Raw genomic sequence first — 15,878 nt, 5'->3', positions numbered from 1 at the left:
TTGAAACTCTGAAATGCCAATGAAACAGAAGGTAGGAGCATGCTTTCTCATTCTGTGTCACACTGTACACACACTCCAACTCTTCAGCTATCCAACCTGCAGGTGACAGGCCAAATAATTCTTCAGCTATAATTCTTGCAAGCCGCGGTTTGCCGCTCTGTTGACTAATGAGTTTGCCGACCACTGGGATAGGGGCTTAATCACAAGGAACAACAACAGCCTGTAATTATTGGAATCGAGAGTCTAGGTCAGTGGTTGGCAAACTCATTAGTCAACAGAGCGGCAAACTGCGGCTCGGGAGCTGAAGTTTGCCGACCACTGAACTATCCTAACCACTTAGTGCATACCAAATGTTACTTAAAGACTTCTGTCTTCATAAAGTTCATGAAAAACCACTGAACACCGTAAGAATGGAGTAAAAAACTCATAGGGATAAATAAAAATATTCCTCAATTATCTACACTAAAAGAAAAAGATGGATATGAACTCAGCATCCAAGATAATATAGACCCTAAATGTATATTTAAATATTACCATGTTAATGACTCCTAAGAGGCACTCCAGCATTCCACTAAACCAATATTCACTTGTATCACCTTTCAGTTATTCATATTGTTTATTTACCAAATAGTGTCCTGGTGCACAAATTCGTGCACATTGAAAGGCAATTAATTAGAACAAATATTTTAATATTGCTTTTTGCCCTTTATAATAGAAGTGTCAACCAAATTCATGATCGACAATGACAGATGGAAACACACGTGCGATTGGCGCCAATGAGAGCTTTCTATATATTGTGCATGCATGAGTCAACTTAGCCTTTTATAGATATAGAATAAACTTGCTTCATTAGACCTACTTTCTGATTTAGCTAAACTTTTTCCAGGCCAGTGAAGCATCCCAACTTCTCTTTCAGGCCATTGTCAGCAACACAGCAGTAAATATCAACACGAAGCAGATTATTATTGTAGATCACACAGGGAGAACAAGGGTAAAATATTTAACTGTAGCAGTGTTTGACTATACTCTGCGCAGTGAGAAAACCTGAAGTCATTGTCAAGTTCCACCATTTCTTACTTCTTTTCAGTCGGGTCAAGTTTCTAAGCTTTCTAAATCTCCATTTTCTGGCTAATGAAAAGAAAATAGGATTCTACAAGTCTCCTATCTACCTACTCCAGGATTTCTGTGAGGATCAAATGACATGAGGCACATGAAAATCCTTCATAGACATGTGGTTAAACTGTAAAATGTTTGCATCTGGGTATAAAGCAAGTTGGGTTCCTGGGCTGAAGAAACTCCAAGGAGGCTAGTCACTAGGGAGAGGAAGCCAGGCATTGCTATGTGATGTCATTACCCAGCACCCACTGTCACCATTTCCAGGCTGGGCTGGGCTGGGCTGTGGGCCGCATTTTGCACCATGGGGTCTTGGCAGCGTTGGCTGCGATTTGGTGGGCTGTCGCTCTGGAGTGGTGGCAGGGCCTGTGTCCCACTTGGCAGAAGCCGAGTGTTGGTTTGTCAGCACCAGATCCGCAGTGCCATTTCTTTTTAAATGGCCAGCACGTGTCATGGCAGCTCCTGCATTGAGCATCTGCCCCCTGGTAGTCAGTGCGGTCATAGTTACTGGTCGGAGAGTGGGACACTTAGGCTTTTATATACTAGTATAATATAGATAATCTAACTTGCTCCAAGAAAATTCTAAGGCAGCTTAAAACTTTTATGTAGTGTAAAGTACAAAATGAAGATATAGGTATAAAAGGGGAAGAAAAGTAGGAAAATAAAACACAACCAGAGTTAAGGTTTCTACACAAAATGCAGTTAATCACTGAAGGTGAAAAGTAAATAAGGCTATTAGCTTCTGGACTACTAAAGTAAAAAGGGAAAGCATTATCAATTTTAAGATCTGCAGAAGCCATAGAAATTGGCAGTTTCTATCAATACATAGTACCATCATTCTCCTACTCTTGGTTCTCTAAGGATCTGTATATTTTATATCCCAATTAGTTGTAACCACATCTTTAAGGATTAGGAACTACAACTGGATACCTACCTGGTATACCAGGATAGCCTACACTTGACCTAGCACAGATCTAATATTAAGCCCTCAGTAAATACTAAAGTGAACTGTAGGGGAACATGACCTAGAATTAGGTAGAGTAACAGTGTCAATATGGCATTAAGAAGGCAGACATGTACAAACACTGAGTGAAGAAATCCTTTACCTGGATAAGTACTAATTACAACATATATATGCACACAAGCACACACACATTAGGGAGTGTGATAGAAATCACTATATTTAAAAAAGTTACTTTTCAAAGGTTCCAGCTAAATACTGTCTCACAGAATTCAAGTTAAACATGGTACAAATAATATTTGAGATCGCCTTGCATGTGATTTTTTAGTTTCTTTTTTCTTAATTGAATCACAAAGAGCCACAAATGTAATTTTGAGTTAATTTCTCTAGCTACTCACATATGTGAAAAAATAAAGATTAATCAAGTTTTCAGATTAATTTAAATAGGCTAATTGAAATAAGTGAATATTCAAGAAAATTTAATTGTACTGGACAAAAAGCTGTTCCTAAAGTGGTAACTAAAATTTCTACTGGTAGTTCATCTCATGGTAAAATTCCTGAACATGCAATGAAACTAAAGCAGTCATATTTTTGTGCAAAAAATTAAAATTTAAAGTTATCAAGACTGCATTATAAAATTTACAAAAGCATTAATCAAAAAAAGGGGGGGATAGTAGGGTAATATCATGTAAGGAAAAATAACCTATAAGTAAATTACATCTAGAAAATTTTTACTTTACAAAATTCATTTTCATTTGTAATGCTAACAGCAAGACACCCATGAAAAACACACATGGTGTCTAAATAAGACAAAGGAAAATCGTTTGGGCAAAAATAAAAAGGATCCCAAATCAATTATATAGAAAAGATTCCTTTATTAACTTTTGGTCGAGAATATGTTTGTATATTTTCAGAAAACAACTCCAAGACCATGTAGATTCCTGCAACAGAGAGGAATTGACAGGTCTGCTCCAACCACAAAGACAAGAGGAGAAACAGTCCAGAGATGGAAGACGCTGACGACGCCTTGCCACGCTAGCAGTCAGCAGCTGTGCGTCGCAGCAGGTTGCCCAGGACCAAACCAGAGAGGGTCGGACCTGCATTGCCACCACATGCCCACCATCCAGATATCATTGCTGACACGTACACATAAGGAACTGTTTGACATTGAAACGGGGACTCAGAACTGTTGGACATTGAAATTGGGACTCAAACATTTTTTTGTTATTGTATGTTTATTTCTAGTCTGCAGAGGCAAGATTTTTTAAAGGAAAGAAATGGGGGAAAAATAGATACAGAGGCAAAGAAGCATTGAACAGACTGTCAAACTACAGCGGGAAGGCAGGGGAGGTTGGGGGCGGGGGTGGGCTGTAAGAGATCAACCGAAGGACTTGTACGCATGCATATAAGCATAACCAATGGATACAAGACACTAGGGGGTGGGGGGGGGGGGCAGGTAAAGGCATGTACTGGGGGATAGGGGAGGCCGGGGGGAAGGTCAATGGGAAAAAAAAAAGACATATGTACTACTATTTGTAATACTTCAAACAATAAAAAAAGGGGGGGGGGGCAAAAAAAATAAAATAAAGAGAATAATACAAAGGAAAAAAAAAGATTTTAAAAACCCTGGATTTAAATCCAAATCAACCATTTCAAGTTGTGTAACCCTGAGTAAGTTGCTTAACCCCAGACATCCCAGAGTGGTTAAAAAGACTAAGTGACATCATACATAAAAATCCTTGAAAAGCTACAAAATGCTATGTAAATATTACTGTAATGACCAAAAAAGGCAAACAATTAGTGCACTGGTGGCTCTTTCAAGAGCAGCGGTCGCCAATCAGTGGTTCGTGGACCACTGGTGGTCCGTGAGGTCCGAGAGCTTGGCGACCACTGTCCCAGAGATCAAACCTGTTTAGACACTGTGCCCAATTTCTATCTCAATGCCTTCCTGTTCTTTGATATAGTTTTGAAAAACGTTAACCCACACATTTTCCCTACATACTTATTTTCATTACTATAATTTGGAAAATACATTTTCTCTATTTAATGGCTCTCACCAACAGGAAGGTGAGATAATGGTTACGTATTGGCCTCTTCTATACTGGGAATACCTTAATTAATTTGTTAAGACAATGAAAAGTAAATCAGTTACAGGATTTACAGTTTCTGATTCAAAAGTTACTACAAAGCTCCAATAATCAAGACTGTGGTACTGGCATAATGACAGACATATAGGTCAATAAAATAAAATTGAGAGTTCAAAAATAAACCTTCACATTTAGGATCCACTCGTTTTTCAACAAGGATGTCAAGAAAATTCAATGGGGAAAATGGCCTTTTGAGCAAATGGTACTGAGATAATTGGGTATCCACAAGGAAATGAATGAAGTTGATCCTCTATCTCACACCACATACAAATGGATCAGAGACCAAAACATAAAAGCTAAACAAAAAACACTCACATGAAAAATATAGGCATAAATCTTCAGTCTTGGATTAACCAATGGTTTCTTAGAAATAACACCAATCACACAAGCAAAAACAGAAAAAATATGTAGATTAACTGGACTTTATCAAAATGTAAAACTTTTTTGCTTCAAACGCCACTATCAAGAAAGTGAAAAATATATTCACTGAATAAGAGAAGATATCTGTAAATCATATATCTGATACAGGACTTGTATCAAAAATAAAGAACAATTACAACTCCATAGTAAAAAGAGAATTTAAAAATGGACAAAGGACTTGAATAAACATTTCTTCAAAGAAGACATAAAAATGGTCAATATGAAAAAATGGTAATCATCATTACTATCCATCATGGTAATGAATGCAAATCAAAAACACAATGACATACTGCTTCACACCTACTAGGACGGCTATCATCAAAAAAGACAGACAATAACAAATGCCAAGGCTGTGGAAAAATTGAAACTCTCCCCCTTGATGGTAGGAAGGGAAAATGGTACAGCCACTTTGGGATATAATCTGGCAGTTCCCCAAAAGGTTAAACAAAGGTACTATAAGACCCAGCAATTCCACTCCTACAGAAATGAAAACTGATGTCCACACAAAACCTGTAAAAAAATATTCACAGCATTATTCATAATAGCCAAAGGGTGAAAACAACCTAAATGTCCATCAACAGATGAATAAGTAAAATATAGTATATTCATATAATAGGATATTATATAAGTAAAAATAAATAAAACACTGATGCATGTTATACATGCATGAACCTTGAGAAACATTATGCTTTGTGAAAGAAGCCAGTCACAAAAGACCACATATTGTATGATTCCATTTATAATGAAATGTCCAGAAGAGGCAAATCCATAGAGACAGAAAGTAGAGGAAGGCTGCCTAGGACTGGGTGGTGGGAGAGTTGGGAGGAAATGAGGAAGCAGTATCTGCTAAGAGATATGGTGTATCATTTTGGGGTGATAAATATGTTGTAAAATTGATTATGATGGTTACACAACTCTGTGAATATACTAAAAAAAAGCCACTGAATTTTACACTTTACATCTCAATAAAGCTATTACAATTATTTTAAAAAGTAAAGCAGAGCCTGTGTTCAATGAATTGTAGATCATTGATACATAGCAATAAAAAGTGAAAACTGCTAGTAAAACTGAACTACATCCTCTGTTTTAGTATTTCCTCCTTTTACTTGCTCAAGTACTGAATAAAAAATCAAAACCCAAACCAATCATTTTACTGTAGTCTCTACTTTCAAAAAGTAGTAAGAATCTCTGTCCCATTTCCATGCTCATAAAACTAATACAAAATTTACAAGGGGCAGCAATTCCACCTGTTAGAACTCTGTAAAGGTACAGCATAAATTTCACCCACTCAAGCCAGCTAGGCTGGTGTGTAAGGTAGTAAGCAATGCTAACCAACAGCTCAGTACCTCCAACTCAGCTGGTAATATGAAAACATTTATGAATCTGCAGAGACCTCAAAATAGAGCCTTTGCAAATCTTATGGGCCAATTATGTTATCCATGACAAGAGCTGAGGCCAAGCAAATATATCCACTATTTATAGGAAATACTTAATTATAAAACCAAATTTCACCCAAATTATGTATAATTTTCTATGCATATGGCTCTACAGATGAACAGAAACTTTTTCTTAGCTGTATCATAAAGTTTGGTTTACAAACATTAACTCTTACATTGTAATTTTTTAAAAACTCATAATTAAACTCAGCTTTATTATAAAAAACTATATTGTTGCATTTTTACCCCAAAGACAACAAAGAAAACTGAAATATGTACAGGCATGTATGAAAGATGTACAGGCATGTGTTTCCTATACAAAGAAATAATTCAACCTATTAGCAAAGTATTTTGTGGATACTTTTTTTAAAATAATGGTCAGGTTTCTTCAAAACCTGAAAAAGAATTAAACAATAACTTCCTCTAAAAAGGCCTTATGTAAACTTATCTACCTAAACTGAGTGATATAATCAGGGAGATTTTATATTCACAACAAGTTCAATACTTAAACACAGGCTAGTTAGTTCTTTCAATATGATTCCAAGAATTGCTTAATTAGGCATCATGTAAGAGATGCACCAAAATTCAGAAGTCCCATCTCTGACCTGACATACACACAGAACTGGGCTGTTCTCGTCTGTTAAGGTTCCAGAAAATAACAGTAAATCACACTCTAAAGTGGAATGCGACAGCCACGCTCTCTCACTGAGACAATTGATAAAAATCCTATACTCCAATTGCCTAAACAGGTAAACCCACAGATGTCCCTCACACATAATCTTTATCTGTGATAGCGAGCTCGCCACTACCCAAGGACCCAAAAGGATTTGAGGGGCATTCGTTACTGGGAAAGGTAAGACAAAAAGCGAGTACTAGGGGAATGGAATTTTGACTCCTTCTATGAGGTAGATAGCTTAAATTTACTAGACTTCTAGAAATTAATTCATTATGACTATTAGGACAGATGTGCAGTCAGCACAGAACATAAAAAATATCAACTACAAAAGCACCGTTAAACTTTATGCCAAAAATGAACCAAACTAAAAGTATGCTATAACTTCTCTTTCTGAAGATAGTAACCACATTCTCAATGAAATACAGATAGGCAGATTTACTATAAACCACAATCAAATATTTGACACCAAGCAATGCAAAAACCACAGTAATCCACTTAACAAACACATTGAACACATCTGTATTAAGTAGCACAAGCACATAGAGAATGTAGAACTAATCACCATTTACCAATCAGCAACAGCATAGAGGATCCTTTACTTGCCAAAGGGGAGCACCACATACATGAAGGTGGTGGACAGGATCTTTATCTCTGCTTGATTCAGTCTAATCAACTACTTTGGATCAATAAAAGAAGCCAAAGCCACTGCACCATAAACTTCAGCCTCGCTTCTAAAGCAAACTTATTGGTATCCAATCTTCATACCATTAAGTGGATTTCCTTGCAAAGTCCCATAAACAAACAAATAAATCAAAGTACATACAGGCACACCTCATTTTATAGTGCTTCTTTACTGAGCGTCACAGACATGCCTTTTACAAATTGAAGGCAAGACCTTCTACCAGCAAAAGATTATTACTTGCTTTATTGTGACACTCCCTTTATTACGGTGGTCTGGAACAGAACCCACAATGTCTTCAAAGTACGCCTGTACCATTCTACAATGATATATATGTCAATTATATCTCAATAAAACCGGGAGAGGGGCGAAATACAACAACATATGTATCTTTCCTGAAACTGTTTAAGAGTTTATTATGTATAACATCACATTTAAAAATGCTGTTTATAAAAAACTTATGTAACCAGTAATGATATCATTAACTAAAAAGGCTCAATGAAAAAGTAAATCTCCAAATTTAAGATGACACAGTAAATTTTTCTTTTTTACTTTAAATAGAACCATGGTTTAATTATTTTATTTAAATAATAACCATTATATAATTTCTTTCCTCAGACTTAAGTTTCAGGCATGTTTACAATATGTTGGTTTAATCAAAGTTAAATTATTATCTGTAATAAATCAGAGCTAAATTAGAGTACTGTATTAGAAAATAATATATCTGATAGCAAAGTTGCAGTCAAACCATTACATAATATATTATGTGATTTCATTTATCAAAAATAAGCCTTAAACAAGCTCATTTAAACAAAGTAGTTTATTTTGCCAATAATCTGTTGTCGAAATTTAAGCAAGTATTTAAGTTGCCTATCAAAAATCTATTGTTTGTAAAAAAGTTACAAAAATAACATATGTGGTAAAACACAGCTTATTTAAAAACAAAGATTCAAACAAGTAAAGCAAATACCATCCTAAGAAATGGGATTTTAGGTTTAATTCAAACTGGAGTTCTTCTGAAATCCATTTACATGAATTGGCCACCAAAGCCTAAATAATGATCTGTCAATCTGAAAGAGCTTTGCTGTAACATGTCTTAAATGCGACAAAAAGTCTTAATTGTTCAGTAGTTTTACCTAACAAAGAAACGTGTTCTACTGAGTGAAACATTCTTTGAACATTGTTGCAAGTTTATATACTGTATACGACTCTCATGTAAAGAACCAAATTAAATTCACCACCAACATAATAAACCTTAATAGAATTTTTCCTACACAAGATAGTTGTCAACTAGCCAACTATCAATATATCCATCTGCAAAATTTTCCATTTCATTAATATCTGTAGTTTCTATCTTTACTTTCACATAAAAATAGGATCAGTAAAATCGGAAATCAGACCAAACAATAAATTCTACTGCATTCAATACTGGAAACACTTTCCTGTAATCTACCCTCTCACCTTCAATCCACAAGACTACCAATTTAAACTATGAAAACTCTGTTTTGGCCTGGTTCCAACACTGACCTCAGATCAAACAGAAAGAAATGTCTTAAAATAGCCAAACAGCCATCTTCCAACTACTGCACCAGACTGAAGATACAGTGTAAAGTTGGAGGTTATTTTTCTCCTCTTCCTCTGTGTACCTGTGTATCATTAATCATTTCCAGGCAAGGACTTGTACTTCCTATAAGTAAATTCTGACCAGAAAATTGATGACATGTGGTCAGAAAGGAGAGTGTTTTAAATTTAAAATCATTGCTTCAAATCACCCATTCTTACTTATTCACAACTGATGACTATAAGAAATAATGTAAACCAGGAAAAACGGTTTAATGTTTTGCCTCTTTAAACAATCAATTTCCAACAAGATAACAATTGAATAATTATTAAACAGCAAATATTTTAGTTACACTATTATTCTTTCATTAAAGAAATCATTTAAAACTCCAACACCTCTTCAAGTAAAAGATAATTGTATTTGTTACCCTATAATTTCATTATCTTATTGTTATTGCATTACTCTTTTTGGCAACTCCATTCTACCACTACAGACATACTTGCTGAATATTCCATTTATGCACAGAAATAATAATCACCACTGTCTTCCACAGTCACTTAAATCCAAACCCAATGTTTTTACTAATAATAAAACTACAATAATTGCACATCAGACCAACAGTTCAATGATAACTTCTGCAAAAGGAGAGGATAAATAAAAATCCACAAATACTTACCTACAGTTAGGAGGAGGATCCAACGTAATTTCTGCAAGTTCCTTCTGAATTCTTTAAAATAAAGACAAAAAAAAAAATCATGTTAAAATGTCTTCACTCTCTAAATTTGTCATTAAAAATATTATACTTTTACACTAAAGTTCCCATTTGTATGTTTTTAATTTGAAATAATACTGTATAAATCATTATATACAATAACAAAAAAGAATAATTTCTACCAAAGTTTTGACAATGCACCTACAAAAGGGTAACCAGACTGGCCACTATCACTTCATGCAGCCTGTGGAAAGCAGCACTGTGACTTAAAACGTCTTTAAACCACCGAGCTGATAACACTAACCAAATGTTCTAGTTTAAATTGGAAACTTGTGCCATATTATATATGGATCATTGCAGCTTCTGATTTGTACTAGAACATTCCCTTATAGGATGAAAAGATGATCAGATTAAACTGAATCCGACCATCCTGGTTGATCCAATCAGCTGAAGAAACGATTATCAGGATCACATTTCAACACCTGCAACTACTATCAAAATACATACGGTATTCCTCAGAAACACCTAGGTTGGAACAGGTTGAGTGAGGCTTTCAAGTTGGCACTATTCAATCTTCTGCTAGAACTATCCTATTAATATGTGAACCTTCATTTTAATGTCACTGCATGAACTTCATGCAAAGAAAAAAGGAATTTTTTAAAACTTCTATTTTCTTAGATTTTTTAACTGTACCTAACCCCTATATACATATACAAAAGCTAACAGTGCTATATTTAGCAAGCTCTCAACTATTACTCATGCATTATTAAATGTAGGCTTTATTAAACCAAATACAAAAAAAAATTTCTCAGAAGCATTTCTTCTTCTTTGCCCTGGTTTTTAAATATGAGATTCACTACTGCTGGATGCCTGTTGTCTGGTAATTACTGTGATAGAATATGGGATGATAGATGATTACAGTGCCTTAAAAAACAAAAATGTGAACAAAAACATTTACTCTCAATTTCATTCTACATCTTTTTCAAGACAAAAAAATGGAGCTACCAAAATAGATGTGACTCCTCCAAGAGGACTGGCACCAACTCCCTAAAGAAATGGCATGCTGCTAATATAATTTTCACTTCTCTAAGCCATGTGATTCAATGTTGGGAAGGCATTACAAAGTAGAGCATTCTGATAAATTCAAAGTCAAATAATTTTTCATTTTAATCCTGCCATGCCATTAATTGAGAGTTCTTTGGGGGTAAGGGGGGAACTGCTCAAACTGCTCTTTCTCTCTCTTTCTCAGCCTCAGTTTTCTGTCCTATAAAATGAAGTTCTCCAGGACAAATTCCACAATCTTTTTTATTTTTAAAACATTATTTTCGCCCTGGCTGATTTGGTTCAGTGGACAGAGCGTCAGCCTGCTGACTGAAGGGTTCTGGGTTTGATTCTGGTCAAGAGCACATGCCAGGGGTTGCGGGCTCCATCCCCAGTTGGAGGCGGGGAAGGGGGGTGCGTGCAGGAGGCAGCCCATCAATAATTCTCTCTCTTCTCTGAAATCAATAAAAATATTTTTTAAAAAAACATGATTTTCTCCTAATATGGATTCTATGATGTATTTACATCCATATAAAGCACAAATTGCCCACGATTAAACGAGTGACTTCTCAAAGATCTGATACAGCAGAACACACAAGATTATACAACAATGGGTAAGTCCAGGTTAAAGATAGCAAACTAGGCACACATTTACCTCCCACTACTTCAGGACCCCACCTGGTGGAGGAGATACAGAAAGTGAAAAAAGCAACAATCAGCAAAAAATAAGGGGGAGATCAACAATGAATGAGAAATGTCAATGTATTTCTGGAAGACAAGTGGATGGTGTAAATTAAACAGGCTGAGATGGCCAAGAGGGGGCTGCAGAGTGCATGAAGATATAATAAAGAGACATTATTCAAAGGGAAAAAAGAAAGACAACCAGAAATCTCAGAAGAAAAACACCACTGTAAGAAAATCACAGATCAAATATGAAGCTAACTAAAATGTAAAATAATTTTAATTAAATAATAGGTGTTAAGTGGGGGGGAGATTTGATATATTTTGCTTAGATGTTATGACTCACTGGGTAACCTAGAGATCATGACATTGGCCTTGTAGGAAATCCAATCCTAATGTTCTGTTTGATCTGGCACTGACTATTTAGTTATAATAAATGTTCAGACAATTTATTGGTCTTTTACTATAGATAAAGCACAGAAGATGGGTTGTAATTGCACTACACAATGTAAATGTGACTAACCTTGAAGATGTAAAATTAAGTATAGCTAATAGAAACCAGCTAAAAGTGGATGGAGGATGGATGTGAGTAGATAGAAGGGAGAATAGGTATTAATATCCCCAAAGTAGGAAACCAAGAAATATTGTTGAAATTTGAAGGAATAAGAAATAGTGACTATCTTTAACTGGGAGGAGTGAAAAGGAAGGAGGAATAGGTAAACAAGCTACATCCTCAAATTTCATAGCAAGGAGTCAAAAGGTATTATTCATGTTAACAATTCAACAGATAGATATAAGTATATTATTTAGAGTTCTGCAGAAAACTAACTAAGAAGAATTACACCCAGAGACAGCTAAAAAGCATTTGCTTCAAGGAAATAAAATTAGGATAGAAGAGTGTTTGGACAGAAAACTGTTGCTTTCCATTAAAAATGTCTCTGTAATATTTAATTTGTTACCAGAAACATGAATTACTGTTACAAATTGTTTTTAAACTAAGAGGAACAAAAGAATAGGCATTCAAAAGAGCATGTCAAAGGAAACTATTTGTAACATAAAAGAACTTCTTTGGGAATTTTCAAATAACTCATCTTGCTTTATGCTTACATTGTCCCTTTTAGTTTAGAAAAATTGATATATTATAATTTGCTGCCATAGAATTCTATTTTGGAACTTGAACCCCTCCAGACTCTATAATTCCAAATCTAATTATTCAATACAAAAAGCAATTTACTGATAAACTTGACAACTCTGAGCAATGAGTTAATATATTATACCTAAAAATGGTTGTATTTCTCTTGACAAAAAAAAAAAAAAAGATTATACTAAGAATTGCTACTTAAACGGTTGCAAGATGTCCTGCTGTTTTCAATGACAGCAATTCAATTCTATCTCAAAAGTTGTGATCATAGTATATATTAAGTTTCTCGGTCTTGACATGCGCGGTAAAGAGGGTAGCTATTTCAGGCACTGTCCCTTAGAGGGAGGAAAAATGAAAAAGTATCAATAATTCACACTTACAGTGTACCTTTCACATGATGATCTTAGACCATTAAAAGTGAATTAATCTCACAGAATTGTCTAAGAATTACTGGTTTATCAGTCCCCATTTAACAGATAAGGAAACTAAGGCTAGTTATTATAAGCTGCTAAGATGAAAGGCAATCATCTTGCTAAATCAAACAAACAAAAAGACTTCTCTCTTAACAGAACTTTTAAGACAAAATTATTTCTTTAGACATAAATCAACTAGACAATTGCCTAAATTTCCCATTTCCACCTGGCAGTGCCACTTCTATGGTTATTATGATAAAGAATTCGGCAACTGCACATAGTTTCTGAAAAAAGTCAGAAGCAAAATACAGACTAAATTTCAGTGTCTAAGATTTCACCTAAAACCTAAACTACTCCAGGTCTGATAAAAGTACTGCTTGTGAATGTCATTGCTAAAAAGAAGGGGGAGGGGACAGTGGCAGGGAAATAACAATCTTGATTCACTGAGACTTAATTGAAGAATAGGTAACAATACTATTGGCCCAGTGCACGGATTCATGCACAGTGAAAGGAAAATAATTAGAAGGTGGGTGGCCGGGCCGGAGTGGGCAAGATGGGCTGGACATGCCCTGAAGCCAACCTCCCCAGGTCCCTCTCCTGCAGGGCGCCACCAGCTCTAAGGGCGTCTGCGGAGTGAGCGGGGACCCTCTGGCAAGTGGGGGTCCCTTAGCCTGGCTTCTGGGGATCAGGCTGAAACTGGCTCTCCGCATCCCCAAGGGGTCCCAGAGTGCGAGAGGGCACTCTGCGAAGTTGCTGTCGTACAGGGTGTGGAACACAAATGTAAGTGTGCAGTAAACCAGATTCGGGGCTGACAGTGCCCCAGCAACAACATAACCCACTGCCAAGGTGGAATCCCGCAGGCCCCGTGAAGAATCAGGCTCCCTCCTCTCTGGTTCCGGGGTGCATCAGCAGCTCCTGCATTGAGCATCTGCCCCCCTGGTGGTCAGTGGTGTCATACCTACCAGTCAGACAGTCGCTTAGCCTTTTATATATATAGATTATACAAAATGGAGACAATATGAAGTACTCATTTTAACATCAACATAATGGATTAATAGTTTAGAAAAATTAAGCAGTGTATATGTAGTGACATGTTTAAAACACACATATTTTAGGTTAAAAAATTTTCAATAACTCATTCAGTAGAACATGTGGAATGGGGATTTTTACAAAGGTGATTTCTTGACAGTTATTTAAACAAAACAAAACGAAAAACACCCTTCCCACCTAGATGACTTTCTATATTCCCCTACAGACTGCATTCCTCAGTCACTTGAGAACCCCTATTCTGACCAATTGAATCAACTGGTCAAAGCTTCCAAAATGAACTTATTCTCAAGAAGAAAACATCATGCAACTAATTACTAATGATTTTTAAATCTCATAGTAGCAACTGAATTAACCTAGAAAACATAGAGCCATTGCAAATAATAAACCTAGAGTTTAATCCTGAATGGTGACACAGTAGACACCCCCCATTATCCACAGAGGATACTGTCCAAGACCCCCAGTAGATGGATGCCTGAAACTTCAGGTAGTACAGAACCATAGATGTACTAAGTTTTTTTCCTATACATATAAACCTATGATAAAGTTTAATTTATAAATTAGGCAATTTCATAGATAGAAGAGTAGTTCTTATTACAGATCTTAACAACTTCAGCATATGATTTTTTTCTTAAGTTGAAAATTTTCACCTTTTCACTTACAGTAACACTTTATGGCTTATCCTTGGCATATTGGAATTGCCAGCATCACTACTCTTGCACTGTGAAGCCATTATTAAGAAAAATAAGGGTAACTTGAACACAAGCACTGGGATACCACAACAGTCTATCTGATAACCTAGATGGCTACTAAGTGACCAAAGAACAGGTAGACAAAAGGATGATAAAGTCCCAAATGGGAGTCAGATTTCATTATATTACTCAGAACAGCGTGCAATTTACAACTTGTGAATTACTTCTGAAATTTTCCAATTACTATTTTCGGATTGTGGTTGACTTCAGGTAACTGAAACTGCAGGAAGAGAAACCGCAAACAAGAGGAAACTTCTGTATATACAGGTGACCTCTGAACAACATTGGGGTTAGGGGCACCAACCACCTCCTAGTCAAAAATCCATGTGTAACTTTTGACTCCCCCAAAACTTAACTAACCTCCCTTGGTATCACAAGAGATTGGTTCCAGGACCACCTCTCTTATTATCAAAATGCATACATGCTCAAGCCCCTATGTAAAATGGCATAGATTGACACATACAACTGACCTTCTACATCTTTTGTTCCAACTGTGGAACAAAAACAGTACTGGTATTTATTGAAAAAAAAAATCTACATATAAGTGGACACACACAGTTCAAACCCATGCTGTTCAAGGGTCAACTGTACTATGTATCTGTGATTCTAAGAGACTACTGATTTAAAAAAAATTTTTTTTATTGATTTCAGAGGGGAGGGAGAGAGAGAGAGATAGAAACATCAATGATGAGACTCATTGATCTGCTGCCTCCTGCACAACCCCACTAGGAATCGAGCCCGGAACCCGGGTATGTTCCCTAACAGGGAACTGAACTGTGACCTCCTGGTTCATAGGTCGACAACCCCAGAGCCACATTGACCAGGCAAGACCAATGATTTTTAAGACACTCTCAATTAAATGATTGTGCACATCAACTGTAAGGTGCATCCTGATTTCAGAAACATTAAAAAGTTTTAAATGTACATTTAAAATCAAGAAAATACAATAATTACAAAAAATTATCTATAAAGAATACTACTTCATTCTCATGTGGAAAACAAACTTAGATCAGCCCATATAATAAAAGTTCACACTGGAATACAGTAAAATCCACCTTGCAACCTAACTAAAATTTACAGTCTAAAAACCAAGTATCA

The 15,878-nt window shown here is 35.9% G+C and overlaps 1 protein-coding gene across 2 annotated transcripts in view; it reads right to left on the bottom strand.

Annotated features, from left to right (window-relative positions):
- Nucleotides 1–15,878, bottom strand: part of LOC308252076 (ubiquitin-conjugating enzyme E2 E2) — a 258,291-nt gene that overhangs the window by 232,594 nt on the left and 9,819 nt on the right. For both annotated transcript variants that reach the window (XM_080676061.1, XM_080676060.1), the window contains exon 3: nt 9,670–9,720. In XM_080676061.1, the coding sequence (XP_080532187.1) occupies nt 9,670–9,720 (51 nt within the window). The remainder of the gene's footprint in view (nt 1–9,669; nt 9,721–15,878) is intronic.

The sequence above is a fragment of the Plecotus auritus genome, assembly GCF_963455305.1.
Source record: "Plecotus auritus genome assembly, chromosome: 6".
NCBI classification, from domain to species: domain Eukaryota; kingdom Metazoa; phylum Chordata; class Mammalia; order Chiroptera; family Vespertilionidae; genus Plecotus; species Plecotus auritus.
This window is presented reverse-complemented; position numbering and strand designations above follow the sequence as displayed.